Source organism: Sinocyclocheilus anshuiensis, unplaced genomic scaffold (genome assembly GCF_001515605.1).
Source record: "Sinocyclocheilus anshuiensis isolate Anshui unplaced genomic scaffold, SAMN03320099.WGS_v1.1 scaffold910, whole genome shotgun sequence".
Taxonomy (NCBI): domain Eukaryota; kingdom Metazoa; phylum Chordata; class Actinopteri; order Cypriniformes; family Cyprinidae; genus Sinocyclocheilus; species Sinocyclocheilus anshuiensis.
This window is the reverse complement of record NW_015540888.1, coordinates 326,187-339,364: the sequence shown is the minus strand read 5'-3', so window position 1 is coordinate 339,364 and position 13,178 is coordinate 326,187. Positions and strand designations below refer to the sequence as shown.

Genomic DNA, 13,178 nt, shown 5'->3' with positions numbered 1-13,178 from the left:
CGTCCCAGCTTTAAAATGTGGATTTACAGTCAATTATAGCCTGAGGACAGATGAGGAGGCTCACCCTAGACTAAAGTTTACTGTATATAGAGTTAATATACAGTAGTTTACTGTATAAAGTTGTCTCAGGCATCATTCACACTAGCTGCGTTTCCATTAACCTTCAAATTGCGCAAATTGAAATTGCGAATTGAAAATGTACCTAATGGAAACGCGTCAATTTCACAAAAATGCCCATATAAAGCAAAAATGTTTTTATGCTCGCATGAGGTGGTTTTTTTCAGGCAATTCGAAAAAGAAATATTTAGCAAAACTGCAATGGTAAAATTTTTTCACATTTTCAGGTCACATGACATATTTCAAAACTAAAGTCATATGATCATTCTTCAATGTCCTATAACCTCCAAGAAATATAACACGACGTAGCTGGTGCTGTGGACAGATGCCGAACGGCGTCGCCGGTGTACCTACACTCATAGAAAATAATGTATTTGAATTTTAAAGACGTGGCATGACGCTGTGCTTCTCGTCCGGTGTGCGACCGCCTAAAACGCTGTTTTTTTTTTCACCTCTGTGCCCAAACGTCTTTGTTTGGGCTTCCGAAAGCGGATGATGTCAGGAAACAGTGGTTGCAATTTATTTTTTAACTCTGTTCCTGAGCATTATAACCCACAACACGAGTGAGTAGTGCCAGATTCGCCAAAAGTTTTTGTTGAAAGACTGAGTAAGGGGCGTGGCAGTACTGAAACACCGTCTAAGCTGTTCGCCAATCACAACGCACTGGGACAGCTAACCAATCACAACACATTTTGTTTTTCGGAAGGCAGACCTTCATCAAAGCCGGAACTAATTGAGACGTTTGCGCCAGACTGGGGAGAAAGGTATTTTAATAATGTAAATTATGTGAAAAATAATGCGTTTTTCGAACCACCAAGCATGAGAGCATGTTCTAGTACACCCCCAAAACAAAATCAAGACTTTGTAAAAAAGCATAATAGGACCCCTTTAAACAATTTACACTGCACACGTCCAATCCATCACCATGACTTATCGCGAGAGGGAAAAAAATTATGTTTTAGCCACATGACATCGTCTCAATATTTTTTATCGAAATTTACTGTTTTTTTGGAACCCATTCAATATGACTATACAATAATAATTATTATCATTATTCAGATATTTTTATTTTATTACATTATAAAAATGAAACAATATATTACTGTTGTATTAATGCTATTATATTGAAAAATGGAAGTCATAACAGATTTTAACTGATAATAAGAATAATTTTGTGTTACAGAACAAGAGCAAAATTGCAATGCTAATATTCACGGATGTCTTAATTTGTTTGCTTTCAAAATGTAAAACCTTGATGCTTTTGATTTATAAATGTACAGTTCTTATTACAAATTTGAGAAGATGGTTAGTATGTGATATGGACTGGCGGTAACTGTGAAAACACCAGACCAAGAGTTGATTGCAGATAAAAAGAAAACTGGGTCTGGGTGCTTCACATCTCTGTGGATTGTCATTTTATGGGAAATCTTAGATATGCACCATGCAGATTTTTTTCATTATGCAAATTGTATTTGCACAAACAAAAACCGTTGCATCCTAAGATCCCACTGTGTCTGTGTATATCGCGTTCCTCCCCCTCCTTTGCGTTTTTAACTTTGTTATCTTGCCTCTGGTTGGCCATAAACAGCTCATAAAAGCACATCATGATGTGTAAATGGGTCTGGTTGTGCCAGACTTCTCTTATTTTCACACAGGACCAAAGAGCCCCAGGAGCCCCAGGAGCCCCAGGAGCAGGCCATAAACAATAAGGCTAAAGCAAACCCTTTCTGACGGAGCATGTCCCGTCATACGGCAGACCCATTAAGTATTTAGACGCTTACAATGTCTGAATGTCGCTGCGCTTGATAACAGAATATCAAAGCAAGTGGTTTTCAATTCACAAGACTCTGCTCTTTTGATTTTGTGTAAGGCAAATGTTTTTGTTAGGTGTAGAGGTTCCCAGAATGGCACAATAGCACACAGTGAACCCCTCTCCCGGACATCTCACTCCCATCATGAAACTGATTTTCCTAGCCTCCAACAGTGTGTCATTCGTTGCTATGGTTACAGGCAAGAGTTAGTCGCAGATGCCACGTCTTAGATCCTTTTTCCATGAGCAAGCGTGGCAGAGCGGCAGATGCTCTGTGGTCAGTCATTCTGTTTGCTTAATGGAAGATTCCATCCACTTTGTTGAGGCCTAACAGAGATGTAGCAACATAAACTCATCACAGAGCAGGATTATTATTTTAATACTAGAAATCAATCAAATCTGTTACATTCAAACAAAACTGTTTCGTGTTTTCATCAAAGAACTCCAGTTGCCTCTCTTTCTTTTAAGAGGTAAGGAACCATTATTTATATAGCACAACAAGAGTGAAGGACAACTATTTCAGTGCCCTTGTTTCTGCAAGCTCTTCTACACTCTTAAAAATAAAGTTTTTTTTTATTGGCATCAATGGTTCCACAAATAACCTTTACCATCCATGGAACCTTTTCATTCCACAAGAGGTTCTTTACAGTGAAAAAGGGTTCTTTGGATTATTAAAAGGTTCTTCACACCAAGAAAAAATGGTTCTTTTAAGAACTGTTCACTAAAAGGTTCTTTGGGGAAGCAATTTTATTTTTTATTTATTTTATTTATTTATTTATTTTATTTTATATTTAAGATGGTGACAGCGACTTCTTTGATCGTTCTTCAGCATTATGGGTAGTGTAGTTTTTCACTGGGAATTTTGCCAGAAGTTTCTCTATAGAGACAATGATTGGGATTTATATGCTGCTGTTCAAAAGTTTGGGATCAGTAAGATTTTTTACAGAAGTTTCTTATGCTCATCAGGACAGTATCTATTTGATCTAATATACAGAAGAAAAACTGTAAATTTGTGAAATATTGTTGCAATTTAAAATAAAGTTTTCTATTTTCACATACTTAAAAATATAATTTATTGCTGTGAAACAAAGCTGAATTTTCAGCATCATTACCAACGCACTGGGACAGCTAACCAATCACAACACATTTTGTTTTTCGGAAGGCAGACCTTCATCAAAGCCGGAACTAATTGAGACGTTTGCGCCAGACTGGGGAGAAAGGTATTTTAATAATGTAAATTATGTGAAAAATAATGCGTTTTTCGAACCACCAAGCATGAGAGCATGTTCTAGTACACCCCCAAAACAAAATCAAGACTTTGTAAAAAAGCATAATAGGACCCCTTTAAACAATTTACACTGCACACGTCCAATCCATCACCATGACTTATCGCGAGAGGGAAAAAAATTATGTTTTAGCCACATGACATCGTCTCAATATTTTTTATCGAAATTTACTGTTTTTTTGGAACCCATTCAATATGACTATACAATAATAATTATTATCATTATTCAGATATTTTTATTTTATTACATTATAAAAATGAAACAATATATTACTGTTGTATTAATGCTATTATATTGAAAAATGGAAGTCATAACAGATTTTAACTGATAATAAGAATAATTTTGTGTTACAGAACAAGAGCAAAATTGCAATGCTAATATTCACGGATGTCTTAATTTGTTTGCTTTCAAAATGTAAAACCTTGATGCTTTTGATTTATAAATGTACAGTTCTTATTACAAATTTGAGAAGATGGTTAGTATGTGATATGGACTGGCGGTAACTGTGAAAACACCAGACCAAGAGTTGATTGCAGATAAAAAGAAAACTGGGTCTGGGTGCTTCACATCTCTGTGGATTGTCATTTTATGGGAAATCTTAGATATGCACCATGCAGATTTTTTTCATTATGCAAATTGTATTTGCACAAACAAAAACCGTTGCATCCTAAGATCCCACTGTGTCTGTGTATATCGCGTTCCTCCCCCTCCTTTGCGTTTTTAACTTTGTTATCTTGCCTCTGGTTGGCCATAAACAGCTCATAAAAGCACATCATGATGTGTAAATGGGTCTGGTTGTGCCAGACTTCTCTTATTTTCACACAGGACCAAAGAGCCCCAGGAGCCCCAGGAGCCCCAGGAGCAGGCCATAAACAATAAGGCTAAAGCAAACCCTTTCTGACGGAGCATGTCCCGTCATACGGCAGACCCATTAAGTATTTAGACGCTTACAATGTCTGAATGTCGCTGCGCTTGATAACAGAATATCAAAGCAAGTGGTTTTCAATTCACAAGACTCTGCTCTTTTGATTTTGTGTAAGGCAAATGTTTTTGTTAGGTGTAGAGGTTCCCAGAATGGCACAATAGCACACAGTGAACCCCTCTCCCGGACATCTCACTCCCATCATGAAACTGATTTTCCTAGCCTCCAACAGTGTGTCATTCGTTGCTATGGTTACAGGCAAGAGTTAGTCGCAGATGCCACGTCTTAGATCCTTTTTCCATGAGCAAGCGTGGCAGAGCGGCAGATGCTCTGTGGTCAGTCATTCTGTTTGCTTAATGGAAGATTCCATCCACTTTGTTGAGGCCTAACAGAGATGTAGCAACATAAACTCATCACAGAGCAGGATTATTATTTTAATACTAGAAATCAATCAAATCTGTTACATTCAAACAAAACTGTTTCGTGTTTTCATCAAAGAACTCCAGTTGCCTCTCTTTCTTTTAAGAGGATTATTTATATTATTTATATAGCACAACAAGAGTGAAGGACAACTATTTCAGTGCCCTTGTTTCTGCAAGCCTCTTAAAAATCTTAAAAATAAAGTTTTTTTTTATTGGCATCAATGGTTCCACAAATAACCTTTACCATCCATGGAACCTTTTCATTCCACAAGAGGTTCTTTACAGTGAAAAAGGGTTCTTTGGATTATTAAAAGGTTCTTCACACCAAGAAAAAATGGTTCTTTTAAGAACTGTTCACTAAAAGGTTCTTTGGGGAAGCAATTTTATTTTTTATTTATTTTATTTATTTATTTATTTTATTTTATATTTAAGATGGTGACAGCGACTTCTTTGATCGTTCTTCAGCATTATGGGTAGTGTAGTTTTTCACTGGGAATTTTGCCAGAAGTTTCTCTATAGAGACAATGATTGGGATTTATATGCTGCTGTTCAAAAGTTTGGGATCAGTAAGATTTTTTACAGAAGTTTCTTATGCTCATCAGGACAGTATCTATTTGATCTAATATACAGAAGAAAAACTGTAAATTTGTGAAATATTGTTGCAATTTAAAATAAAGTTTTCTATTTTCACATACTTAAAAATATAATTTATTGCTGTGAAACAAAGCTGAATTTTCAGCATCATTACTCCAGTCTTCAGTTTAATATTTTTTTGGATCTGTGATACTTTTTTTCAGGATTCTTTAATTGTTAAAAAGAACAGTGTTTATTCACAATAGGAATTTTGTGTTACAATATACACTGCTATTCAAATGTTTACATTTGCATTTAGTCATTTAGCAGATGCTTTTATCCAAAGCAACTTACAAATGAGAACAATAGAAGCAATCAAAATCAACAAAAGAGCAAAATGTTTGGGGTCAGTCATTTTTTTCTTTTTTCTTTTTTTTTTTAAGAAATTAATACTTTTATTCAGCAAGCATGTGTTAAATGGATAAAAAGTGATATTAAAGACTTATATAGTTAGTAAAGAATTCTATTTTGACTAAATGCTGTTCTTTTTAACTTTTTATTCATCAATGAATCAAAGAAAAATGTATCATCAAAAATATTAAGCAGCACAACAGTTTAAACACTGATAATAAATCAGCATATTAGAATGATTTCTGAAAGATCGTGTGACACTGAAGACTGGAGTAGTGATGCTGGAAATTCAGCTCTGCATCACAGAAATAAACAATATTTTAAAGTATATTAAAATAGGAAACCAATATTAGAAATTGCAATAATATTTCACAATATTACAATTCTTTTGTATTTTTAATCAAATAAATACAGCTTTAATGAGCATAAGAGACTCCATTAAAAAACATTCAAAATCTTACTGATCCCAAACTTTTGAAAGGCAGTGTACTTTTAGAACCCTAATGTTGTGTCTATTGCAGCATTTTAGAATTTCTCAAATTTCAATTCACTGTGCCCTTGTTTTTAGGTCAGATCTTTGCCTGCAGTTACAGCTGCTGTCTGTTTAGGTCCATTTCTATTAGCAATTTCAGGCAAAGCAATGCTTATGCATTCTGTAGAAATGACGGGATCATGCCTGATAGTCATTCCATGGATGCCCAATTGCTTTAAAGTTGGCCTTTTTTGGTTATAAACCATTTAATTTTTCTTGCAGTTTACACTGCTAGGCCGTCCTCTAATTTCTGTCTCGTGACAGTTTTTAATAAAAGATTTCTTGCTTTTTCTTTGTGTGAGACAGATTTATGAAGTGCATTTTATTTTTGTGTGTACTTTCTGTGGTATTAGTATCTCCAAACAGAATTGCAAAAATAACTTTGGTTGTGTCAGAAGTTGACTTATCAGTCCACGCAAACTTTCATGTGTATTCATATCTCATAAAATATGATTGTTCTGACAGGACTTGAAGGCAGAGATGGTCGTCTCAGCATATTAAACTGGGAAAAGATAAAGTAACATTGCAAACTACAGACTTTACGATCAAACGAGTTTGCATAGTCTTACCAGTTCATAAAAGTGATTATGAAATGCTAGTGTTCTATTTTTCAAGTTGTCTCACTTTTGGCATGTAAAATATCTAAAATGATCTAACATGAGAATGGTAACTTTTTGTTGTTGCAGCAAAACAAAGGCAGTTTGATGTGGTGGATTTTAGCATTTGTTGCATCTTTGTGTGTTTCCAGTTGTGTATTGAGACATACATATCGAGTTGTCATCAACGCAGTATCAACACAGCGGTCAGGGCCACCCTCAGTCAGATTCTCGGAGACCTCACCCTACAACTACGCCATAGACAAGAAAACACAGTGAGTCACGTTTCATGACAGTTTCACAGAGCTTTATTAAACACAAGCACATGTCTATAATCTCTGAAATATGCTAATGTGATTGGTTAAGGGTGGCATTGTATAGTGTTTTTTTTATGCAAAAGTTACCAGTTTCCCTTGTGACTATTTATTTTTTGTTTTTAGACTTCTTATACATTGTTAAGGATGTTAAGAATGAACTGATGTTATAAAAGTGTCTGGTTGGGTTTTTACAGGGTGTTGATGGTGAGGAACGTTGCATACCTGTCCACCAGCGCAGAGGTACACTGAATCGATAAGCCGTGAAAATGTGTTTCCGGTTGCCAGCCAAAGACAGGGTTTTCAGCATGACTCCTCCGTCAAACGTTCTGATTTGATCATTTTCCACAACCATTTTCATAGCTCAACTAGTATATCACATTTACTGATGATAGCAGCTGTCACTGATATTAGCTCTTTTCTAAAATCTGCACAATAGGTATCTATCTTATAAGGCAGAAGTTCCCAACCTTTTTCTGAGAGGTCATATTCCTCGTGAGCATGTTGCTAAGATGATCACGGTTATCTAATAAGCATTAAAATACATCACAGAAGAGATAAGCAGCTTGTTATGTGCAGTTCGTTAATGTTTCACATACATAATTATTATTCACAAAAAAATATTTTGAGTGCAGTAAGGAAGAGAGCATGTGATTGGTTGAAGTGTTTACGTGCACCAAGGGTATCGTTCAATTGCTTGCTTTTTCAGTTTGCCATTTATTGTAAGTTACGTATATATTCATGTTTTCAGATCTGTCTCCCACTACCGATGCACTGTATGAAGATGTTGTTATGGCGCTCACTGTTTTCTGTGACAAAATGGAGTCTGTCTCCAAGTAAGCTTTGCATATCTTCAGCTTGTTGTTGGGTTGTTATTATTAGACTAGCATTATTAGTGGTGCTTGCTCACATTACTGTAGCTCCTACTCACAGTATAATAGCAAAATTGTAACCCAGGGGTGTACAATCCTGCTTCTAGAGGGACACTGTCTTGCAGTTTTTTTATTAAGTATTGCAGAAACGTCTAACAGACAGTATGAATGATGCCTCAAATCACATGTATTGTTGTTTTTACAATATTTTTTTTGGTCCCACTTTATATTAAGTGGCCTTAACTACTATGTACTTACATTTAAATGAATAATTTGGTACAATGCAGTTATTGTGTACATACATGTTTTTACATTGTACTTATATCTTAAAAATACCTGCATGTAATTACTTCTGTAATTAATTTATGTAATTACATTTATAATTACACTGTTGACCCATCCCTTACACCTTAACCCACCCTTAAACCTACCCATACCACCAAACCTGTCCCTAACCTTACCCATATCCCACCTCAATAGCAGCAAAAGTGTTTTGCAATACAATGTGAACACAATAAGTACATTGTACTTATTTTTTGATGTAAGTACATAGTAGTTAAGGCCACTTAATATAAAGTGGGACCATTTTTTTTATTGATGAACAAAAAATGGCATAGAAATCCCATTTACTTGGAGGATGAATATTAGCATTGTGACAGTGAGTTTCAAACGCCTCACATATAAAGTGTAAAAATATAGGATAGTTCATTCTGACTTTGAGCAAGAACTCAAAAAGTCAATCTGTTCTACCCTTTATCAGAATATGCGTACTTCCTTACTATATAGTATGTGAAAAACAGTATGTGAAATGAGTTGTATGTCCAAATTGGAGTATAAAACAGTAGGCGAAAAGTGACCTACTACTTCCACCAAGATTTTAAAGTGAGCATCCAGTGGACACTTTACTATCCCTTGAAGCCACAGGAGAGGAGTTGTGAATGGGAGTAAAGTGATGCATAGGTCACGTGACAAAGCCAACATGGTGGATGTAGCATGTCTGGATTTCATTCATATTGCACACATTTATACTATAAAGAACATATTTTTAATGGTCATGAAGTTCGTTCCTCATCAATTTTTTTACCTACTCAGTATGTAATTTCAGACATTTATCTAGTGTTTTAATGTGTGTGTGTGTTTCTTTAGTGAAAACCAGCTGCTGCAGCTGTTGTACCTGGAGTGTATTCTGTCTATGCTGAGCAGCTGTCCTCCCACAATGCACCTGCATCGCAATTTCACTGACCTCATCTGGTGAGACATGTCTTCGTTCTCTGTGCACATTTAAATCAAGGGTCTCTGCAATTTATGTAGTTAAAAGTAGCTCAACTTATGCACAAGTATTATTGCTTGTCATTTTTCATTCGCAATTAATTGCATTAAATTAACATTAAATTGACAGCCTTCAAAACCATACATTTTTACTATGTGATTGCAAGTGTAAATAAATGACAACTTAAAGGGATAGTTCACCCAAAAATGAAAATTCTGTCATTAATTACTCACCCTCATGTCATTCCAAACCCGTAAGACCTTTGTTTATTTTTGGAACACAAATTAAGATATTTTTGATCAAATCCGAAAGCTTTCTGACCCTCCCATAGACAGCAAGGGAACTACCATTATCAAGGCACAGAAATGTAGTAAGGGCATTGTTAAAATAGCCCACGTGACATCAGTGGTTCAACCGTAATTTTATGGCCAAAGAAAACAAAAATAACTTTATTCAACAATTTCTTCTCTCCTGGGACAGTCCCCTGCCATTATCGAGCTTACCACGACACATGCGCATGCTTTCTTCTGCTCGTAAATAAGGCGCAGCGCATGCGTTTTCTACGTTAGCAGCACCACACACATGCGTCGCGTGGTACTCTCAATGTCCCGTGGACTATTTTAACGATGTCCTTACTATGTTTCTGGACCTTGAACGTGGTAGTACCCTTGCTGTCTATGGGAGGGTCAGAGAGCTCTCGGATTTTATCAAAAATACCTTAATTTGTGTTCTGAAGATGAACGAAGGTCTTACGGGTTTGGAACAACATCAGGGTGAGTAATTAATGACAGAATTTTCATTTGGGGTGAACTATCCCTTTAATGTGTATGCAAATTGATCTCACATCATGACAAACGAGGCAAAACAACAATTACATGTAAATGTATGTATGTAAACATTATGAACTAAAACTTTATGAACTTAAAGGGTTAGTTCACCCCAAAATGAAAATTCTGTCATTAATTACTCACCCTCATGTCGTTCCAAACCCGTAAGACCTTCGTTCATCTTCGGAACACAAATTAAGATATTTTTGATGAAATGTGAGAGCTCTCAGACCCTGCATAGACAGCAATGCAACTGTAATGTTCACAGAAACGTAGTAAGGACATTGATAAAACGGTCCATGTGACTAATTTTCATTTTTGGGTGAACTAACCCTTTAAATAAATTGTTATTTTTGTTTTCTTTGCGCTCAAAAAGTATTCTCGTAGCTTCGCAAAACTGAAGTTGAGCCACTGATGTCACATGGACTGTTTTATCGATGTCCTTACTGCTTTTCTGGACCTGGGAACATTACAGTTGCCTTGCTGTCTATGCAGGGTCTGAGATCTCTCACATTTCATCAAAAATATCTTAATTTGTGTTCCGAAGATGAACGAAGGTCTTACGGGTTTGGAATAACATGAGGGTGAGTAATTAATGACAGAATTTTCATTTTGGGGTGAACTATGCCTTTAAAGTATCCTCCACCATACTTCAGTGGGAACCTTGATATTTCCTATGTCAAAAAAATATTACCATTGTACAATAAACACATCTATTTCTTTAAAGCGCATAATCTCAATCTGTGTTACTTTGGTCTTACAAAGTGATTATTATGATTCTGGAGGATCTTGCTGCAATTATACATCATCAGTGCGGTGTACTGTCTACACACAGGAAGCAGTTGTGTCCAACTCTTGTGGTGATTATGGGAAACCCAGCGAGTGATAAAACCATCACCTCTGCCCATGGTGGGCAATCCCAGGACTCAGACGCAGCACCGGGGACAGCGGTCTTGGATCAGGGCCGGGGTTCTGGCTGCTCATCGAGTGCTCCCGTCATGATTGGGTCAGTTGTTCGCACCATCTGCTATGTGGCAGCAGAGTTAGTCCGTCTGGTGGGCTGTGTCGAGTCCATGAAGCCTGTTTTGCAGTCCCTGTACCACCGTATTCTGCTCTACCCACTGCCCCAGCACAGAGTGGAGGCCATCAAGATCATGAAAGAGGTGACGCCTTCACACTTAGTATGCACACACAGTGTATTCTACTTACACACTATGTCATACTTCTAGTGTAACATCTCTTCTATGACGATCTAAATAGTAAAACTCTTTAGACTTTTTTTTTAATTATGTGGTGAAACATACTCTATGCATATGCATTATTTCAAAATGCTTCTGGCTATGCATACTCAATTTCATGTGCCGCTGCATTTCAGAAGATTCTCATTTTATGCCACAGACATGGAAAAAAAAAATCTCTACTGCCCCCTTGAGTACTCAGGTTTTCCTGTACTAATAAACATGCAGTTATTCCCCCTGCCCCCCTCCAGATTGTGGGAAGTCCTCAGTGCTTGTTTGACCTGGCCGGCCCATGCGTCATTGAGCCTGAGACAAGAAAGCGGTCTTTCTCAAAAAGGAAGTCACATCTTGATCTTCTCAAACTGTAAGATATTTTGTTTCTTATTCAGTGACATTCAGACATTTAAAGGCTGTTTCACACTGCACAAACAGATGGCGACCAACACCAACAATCACTTCAGTATGTCACTCGAGAAGGCCAAAATCTTAAAGAGGTCATGACATGAAAAATCAAATTTGCCTTGATCTTTTGGCATATAAGAGGATTTTTTGTACCATTAAAACATCCTGCAAGTCAGGGTTGCCAGGTTTTCACAACAAAACCCACCCAATTGCTACTCAAAACTAGCCCGATCGCGTTTCAAGGGGGGTAAAACACAAATTTTTCGGCAGGGTTCCTCCAGTACAATTCGCATTCTAAGGGCTGAATATCAAGTTATTAGGGGCGCTTCAACCCGCTGACATAAAAAACAACCCGCGGCAACAGTGTTAAAGTAGCCCAATTCCGTGGGAAAACCGTGGACTTTGCAACACTGCTGCAAGTTTCATAGCTTAAAACATCCTCCTCATTATAAACAAAAGCATTTATTTAATCAAGCTCCAAAAATGGCTCGTTAGGATCTGAGCTGCAAGATGACATCACCTGGGCACAAACATTTGCATAAACACCGCCTCTAGAGTAAGACATCAACGAATAGTAATCTTCTCACCATAGGCCCCGCCAACTGGTGTTAAGTTGCTTAACGGCTTGACACTTGATTATGCTGAATGCGAGTGTTGCATTGCGTCAAAAGCAAACAGAAATTACAATCCTTGCCGCTATCTAGTCTACACTGGCTATAGTACACAGATGCACGTTCGCTTTCTGACACAGTCCACGCGCTCGAGTCTGTCGTCAATATGATGTTTTATTAACAAGGTTCGGGAGGAGCACGATCAGATAATCAATCAGTCTGGCACAGGTGGAGCTCATCAGCTAATCACCTTAACAAGCACAATACGTGTGTGTGTATATATATATATATATATATATATATACAGCCAACTTACCTCAGTTCCACGAAAGTTTTCCAGCATTCGGTTTTGCTCCTTTAGCCATTATATTACAGACACAACTTTTTCCGTACTACGACGAGACCTGTACTGGGGATCTTTGGTATCCTCCGTCGCAATCTGCCGGCCCTAGGCTCACTCCTTTTCCACCAGTCACCGCCGCCGAGCACCAGGCTTCATTGCGGCCACCGCTCCGTGTAGAACACACAATGAAATGACTCTTTTCTGTATTCATTTTCACTAGCTTTTTACCTGTATTTTAAATTACACATTGTGCTCAGATAGACCGATAAGATGAAAAAGATTTTCGTGAAAATAAGTTAAACAGTGTACAATTATAGGTGCAAACTAACAACTAAGGTGTATCATAAAGAAACTATTATTATTGTTATTATTATTATTAATATTATTGAACAAGTACAACTAGCAGCCTAATTCGCATGCGTTGTGCATACTGCTAGGCACCTCTCTCCAAGTCTCTACCAGCTGATGTGCTGCTTGGCTGGCTAGCTGTTTCAATACTTACTACTTATTGTGTGGTTAAGAGGAAAAGCATGTCTTTTAGTCATTTTATGATGTTGTCAAAGTCGTCATATTTCTCTTGCTACTTCTAATCCTTTTCCTTTTCAGTGGCCTCCAGCTTTTATAGCACACAC

General features: G+C 37.1%; 1 protein-coding gene across 2 annotated transcripts in view; it reads left to right on the top strand.

Annotated features, from left to right (window-relative positions):
- Positions 1–13,178, top strand: part of arfgef3 (ARFGEF family member 3) — an 89,463-nt gene that overhangs the window by 16,040 nt on the left and 60,245 nt on the right. For both annotated transcript variants that reach the window (XM_016486555.1, XM_016486556.1), the window contains 6 exons: positions 6,822–6,944; positions 7,181–7,226; positions 7,735–7,819; positions 9,002–9,106; positions 10,788–11,115; positions 11,442–11,554. In XM_016486555.1, the coding sequence (XP_016342041.1) occupies positions 6,822–6,944; positions 7,181–7,226; positions 7,735–7,819; positions 9,002–9,106; positions 10,788–11,115; positions 11,442–11,554 (800 nt within the window). The remainder of the gene's footprint in view (positions 1–6,821; positions 6,945–7,180; positions 7,227–7,734; positions 7,820–9,001; positions 9,107–10,787; positions 11,116–11,441; positions 11,555–13,178) is intronic.